This window comes from Acromyrmex echinatior, chromosome 4, assembly GCF_024713525.1.
Source record: "Acromyrmex echinatior isolate Ae372 chromosome 4, ASM2471352v2, whole genome shotgun sequence".
Classification (NCBI taxonomy): domain Eukaryota; kingdom Metazoa; phylum Arthropoda; class Insecta; order Hymenoptera; family Formicidae; genus Acromyrmex; species Acromyrmex echinatior.
The window spans coordinates 10,771,900-10,777,899 of record NC_141855.1 but is presented as its reverse complement, the minus strand read 5'-3'; the positions used below and the strand labels follow the sequence as shown (position 1 = coordinate 10,777,899).

General features: G+C 36.2%; 1 protein-coding gene across 3 annotated transcripts in view; it reads right to left on the bottom strand.

The window, feature by feature from the left end:
* LOC105147137 (uncharacterized) overlaps nucleotides 1–1,338 on the bottom strand; it is a 173,057-nt gene extending 171,719 nt beyond the window's left edge. For 2 of the 3 annotated variants that reach the window (XM_087405571.1, XM_087405572.1), the window contains exon 1: nucleotides 835–1,338. In XM_087405571.1, the coding sequence (XP_087261697.1) occupies nucleotides 835–921 (87 nt within the window). In that variant the 5' untranslated portion in view covers nucleotides 922–1,338. Of the gene's footprint in view, nucleotides 1–628 lie in introns of all 3 variants that reach the window. The other variant, XM_011057948.2, reaches the window with a different exon arrangement.
* Between the last annotated feature and the right edge of the window lie 4,662 nt (nucleotides 1,339–6,000).

Below are 6,000 nucleotides of genomic sequence, written 5' to 3'. Positions count from 1 at the left end.
AGAGCAACAGAGAGAGGAAATAAAAGGCAGAATCGGCAGGGGGGGGAGGGAGACGCGCGAGATAAGGACAGAATCATAAACTTGACAGAGAGGATCGAAAATAAAACGGAGATGAACGGATAGACGATGATGGTTTAAAGAAGAGAGAGAGAGAGAGAGAGAGAGTGAGAAGAGGAGGGAGGAACACAAGAAGTAACCAGTCTATCTAATAGTATAGTACACATCGAAGATACATACAATAGTATTCGTTGCCAGATGTCTAACTACACGATCATCCCCACTATCGGCTATCCCTTCCCCACCACTCGTCACCACGCTGTCACTTCTGCATTACGGTCGAGCGAGTATTTGCCGAGGTAAATCTGATGGTTATGTGGGAGGGGAAATGGGGAAACGCGGGGGAGGGGAGGGGAGGGAAGTAAGAGCGCGGTGATTATAAAGGGAAGAGAGAGAGAGAGAGAGAGAGAGAGAGAGAGAGAGAGAGGAAGGGAGGGAGAAGAAAAAAGAAAAAAAATAAAAGACGAGAGAAGCAGAAGAGAACTTTAAGCGCGAAATTTATTTGCGGCACGGCGTTAACAGCGCGATGGGACGGGAAATTCGTGTATACCGGCTTCCACTTGACTCTCACCTCTATCTTTTCCATTTCTTGGTCGCACGAGTGTCACACACTATTCCCACAGTCATCTAGGATGCTTGGTGCACACATACACTGACAGCACATAGCGCGCGATATATATATATATATACACACACACATATACACACATATACACACACACATATATATATATATTATATATGTATATATATATATATATATCACGGGCTACTCACGAGAACGCGGTGTGCGTATATCAAAACGATACAAGTTTGACACGCTCGGACCAGCGACTCACGGTGCGGCGCACGCCGCTGTCCCATCAAGACTACTTTGTATTTACTCTAATTATATGACGTCACGGATACACTGCTCGCCCCACCACGACGGCGGCGGAGGCAACCGAGCGTTGACGAGCGCGGCCGAAACCGGCCGAGACCGTGGCGACGACGCGCATGGCACGACGTCCAGTTTGCCGACTAGTCACCTGTCGTTTCGTTCTTCCACTCGCGACTTGCTTCACGCGGCCCGGCCCGGCGCGGTGCGGTGCGGTGCGGCGCGGCGCGGCGTGGCGTGGCGTGGCGTGGCGTGGCTTGACGAGGCGAGGCGGAGCGGAGCGGAGCGAAGACAGCGCAGCGGAGTATTCCTCTCGTTCTCTGCTCGCATTACTCCGATTTCTCGCAGTGCTTGTAGTGCGGTCGCTAGTCGTTGCCGTACGGTCACGCGCTGCGCCAGTCGTCGCTCGTCGCTCGTCGCTCTTCGCTCTTGTGTTTTTCACAAAACAACGCAACGGTTAAACGCGCATTTACTACGTAAAGTAAAGTTTACTACGTTACCCGTCGCGACGAATCGCGTGCATCGTGGTGCAACGGTGATCGAAGCAAGCGATGCTCGGGCGTACATCTGTCTAATGAAAATCGTTTGTGATGTGTGTTGCACAAAGCATTTTTCGAGAACATGGTGGCGGCGAGGATCTTGGACTTTCCGTGGCGTGATGTCCCGAGCGTGTGAGTGAGAATCTCGTATCGTTTTTCCTTATGGTGCATTTTCAGCTGGTATTTCGAATTTTACTGATTGTGAGATGAGAAGTCACGTCTGCCGTTCTCGAGTATCGTTAAAAGTGGTGATGCAAACTGCGAAACGGTATAGTTACGTGCGTCGGACTATCTTCATGTCCGTTATATTACGGATTGGAAACTGAGGATTGCGAATTAAAAAATTGCGATCAGAAAAATCGATCATTCAAATAATTTTAATTTTAATCCGCTTCGTCCAGAATTCTTATCTTTAACTAGCATTCTTAATCTCCAATGCGTAAAGTGACATCACGGACTTTAGGCGTAACCATAAAATATGTATGTGATGTGACACATGGACTTTAGCCATAAAATCCGCGTAAAAGAAAAGTTGCGATATTAGAAATTGATAGCATGTGAGATAACACACATGAAATTGTATTGGACACATTCATAACGTTATTACTGAACTGATTTAATCCACATGTCTGGCGTGTTTTCTCATTCTACATTCTGTTCTACAGGATTGAGAAAATATATCGACTCATCAAGAAAAATGCGTCGCTGTATCATGTCGGTTATGTTAGACGCCAGCTAATGTGCGAGTTAATGTGTTTCGCAAAATAAAAGGAGACGTACTTACCTATGCAGCGGCGTGAGAGTACGCAATTGTTTCTTATCACGTTTATAACGCTAAACTATCCGTCAAAATCGCGATGAAATCCCGTATTTGAAAATCAAATTTCTGCTTTTCCAAGTACCATATTGCATATATAAATTTATCGTGATTACCAAGTTGTTATTATTAAATCGTGATTACTTTGCTTCCCTATTTTCACGATACTACAGTGAGTCTCGATTTGATTTTTATTCTATGTATAAAAGTCATTAATAGGGAAGGATTAATATAATGAAAACATTCAGAGTCCTCCACTTTTCATGAAGTTAATTTAGAAATACAAGAAAATAAAAACATCTGTCTGAATCGACATTGATTATAAGAAATGTTCTGTTTGCTTATTTATTTAGTTACTATCTCTCGTCCAAAGAAAAAAGGAAATATCCCGCGTAGAAAATGCGTAAATAAAGTTCACTGTTTGCAAATATTGCGATACGAAAGAATGTATAATACTCACATAATAAACGACACTATCATTAAAAAAATCATATTTGTTTGTTTCATTTATTGCTCTTCTTTTATCCAGTTTCCAATTGTCCATTTGTCACAAAACTATAATCGATGTCCGCGATTGATTTCCTCTCGCTCAGAGATAGAACAAAAAAAAAGAAGAAAAAAATATTTCATTGAACATTCTCCTTTCTGTGATTGCTCTGTATAACAAGTAGATTTGAAACATTGGCAATATAATATTACTTTGCTCCTCATAACATTCATAGATCGTAGGACTAAGGTTTAATCGCGGTTATTCTCTAGATAAAGATATTTTTTCTTTGTTGCAATTAAAGGCTTAACGTGCACGAGACGGAGGAGGGAGAGAGAGAGAAAGAGAGAGAGAGAGAGTGAGTGGGAGAGGAATGATTATGTATGTATTGTATTTACAATACGTATTGTATGCCTCTTTAAGCAGATTTTAGGCTTAATTCGCTAGACACTGATTAACACAGCGCTAGAATATATCAGCAATACTATCTACAGGCTATAATAGGAATGTGTAGTAATAAGTTCGTTGTTTGTTTTTTCTCTCGCGCTTGTACATTTAAAAATATTGGTGTGGATATTTTTCCCCATGATGTCGATAATATACATTATGATTGATATAAATTAAGGATGCATCTCTGGAAAATATCTGATATCCGGTCTATTATCCGGTATATTATCCTTTTTTCACTATCCAGTCGGATAGCTGGATATCATTAATATCCGACAATATATATAGGGTGGTTCCTATGTTTATTTTATTGTTTATTGCATTTAAATCAAATATCTTGAACATTTCTCTTATTTTTGATGATACAAAAAAATGTGTTTCAAACAAAAGTGGAACGATTTCGAGGGGGACGTATTTTGATCGTGTTTTTTTTTTCTAGGTGAAGGCGTAAAAAAAGATATGAAGGTCATCTCCACTTTTTTAAATGGAATTGTATGATTTTTTTTACACAGTATGATTCCTCTAATTATTCTGCATATAAAAGTATTAAGCTAATAATCAAAAAACCAATAGTTGACGAGATATTTTATACTTTATTCTACATATTGACATAAAATGTTAAATAACTCGTAAATTATTAACTTTTTGGTAATCGTGGACTTTGATACTTTTACGAACAGAATAATGAGATGAATCAGTTAGTGCAAAGAAAACATATTGTTGCTTCAAAAAAATATGTTGTGCAAAATGGATAATTTTTTAAGCAAGCAACTTTGATAAGTAACAATAAAACTCGCATAGGGCGGATTAAACTGAGTTGAAAAAAAATCCTTTTGCAATTTTCGTAATAGTTAACAAGAGATTAATTATTAAAAATCACCGAATATTGACTTCCAATAATTTTTTACTCAAGTATTATTAACTTTACAGGAAAACAGCAAGAGACAAAAATTGTTTATTTTTCTCATAGAGCTCTAAGAATTTTTTCAGAATTTTTTATCAACATTTTTGGGCTGCATTTTTATCAACATGAGAAAATGTGGTACTAAAAAATTCTGAATTTTAGTACGCTCTACTCCTATGCGAGAGTTTTATCGTTACTTATCAAATACCCTGTATAATATCCGGCTGAAATTTTTATATTGAAAGTTTGCGTCATTGATGCAGAATTCTTTTCAGCTGAACTTCTTGCACAGTTATGGTGATTTATGGTTTATAGTTTTATACCAATAATCGAAATTGATTGTCATCGGAAAATGCTGAAATGCTATAGTCATCATACAAAATTTATTAATATTAAACTTTCATTACTGAGCAATGTTGAAGTTGTATTGCAAATGACTCTATTCCTCAGTTAATTATCACTTTTTCCCTTATTTTTCATTTCTTTGCTTTTCCTTCTTTTTTTTAAAGAAAATTTTGAGGAATTTGTACCGGATATCCGGAAAATATCCAGCCAAATAATTGCTCTACCGGATATCCAATCGGATATCGATATCCAGTGTCACATTCTTTTCGGATGTCCGATATCTGATAATTTTATTCTCTGGTGCATCCCTAATATAAACAATAACACGATGAGAATTATACCTATAAACACATATAGTGTTAAATCCACACCGATATTTTGTATAATGTAATAATCTCTCATAACGTAACGACTTTCCGTCGTGATAGTTTTACAGTGGTCAAAACAGATGCATGTTATTAAACGCTGACAATGGCAAATCCTTTCGTTTAATCTTGGGAAAAGGGAATTCTTAAAGAGCCTTCGGAAACGATTGTCTTATCAATCCCTATCAAATTAATTACGTTAATATTGTACGTAACGTATATAAAAAAGCATCTCTCTCACGTGCTAGGAAAAATTGAATTGAAGAGATTTTTTGTTCACTCAGGCCTTTGGTGATTGATGCAATGAGGCCATTCCGAAAAGCTTAATTGTACGTATATGTACATCGTAATATATTATTCTTAACAACATCACACTGCCTAACTTTGCCTTTTATCACCGTCATGTAAAATTGCAATTTTGATTGCGGATATTACAACGTGCTTAAGAAATAAATTTGTTTTTTATTGCTGCATTCGAACTACAATAAAACTTTTTTCTTGCTTTTGTCAAATATCAGACACATGTATTAGGTGTTGGAATTAATTCGTAGCGTTTTACAAGTGATGGGAAGTACTTTCATTAATGTATTTTTTAATGCTCATGTGAAATAAATAACATTCTTTCATTAAAAAATGCTACGAATTAATTCCAACACCTAATATGTCTATGTACAAAGAGTGTACATTAATTCAGCTATAAGAAACATCTTATTGTACACTGAGAGAAATGTATTTGGTATTTATGATATAATTACGGTAAAATAATTACGATTAAGAGCTCCATTTTTATGATTATTACCGCTATAATGTTAGTAATAATAATTATATATATGCACATTAAAAAACATTTTGTATTTGTGTTAGAAACGGTTCACTCAAATCCTTGTTAAAATTTTGTGTTGAATTTTTAACATATCTAAGTTTTAATTTAACATAATATGATTGTGTTATTTGAATATTTTGTGTTAAATTAAAATTTAACATTTCTCAGTGTTAAAATAACACAATTTATAGATAAGTAAAATAAATAACATAAAAATAATGTAGTTTTAAATCATAAATTCTAAGAATAAATGAATAAAATGTGTGTGTTGATTTATTAGGTGTTAGAATTAATTCGTAGCGTTTTTAATGAAAGAATGTTATTTATTTCACATGAGCA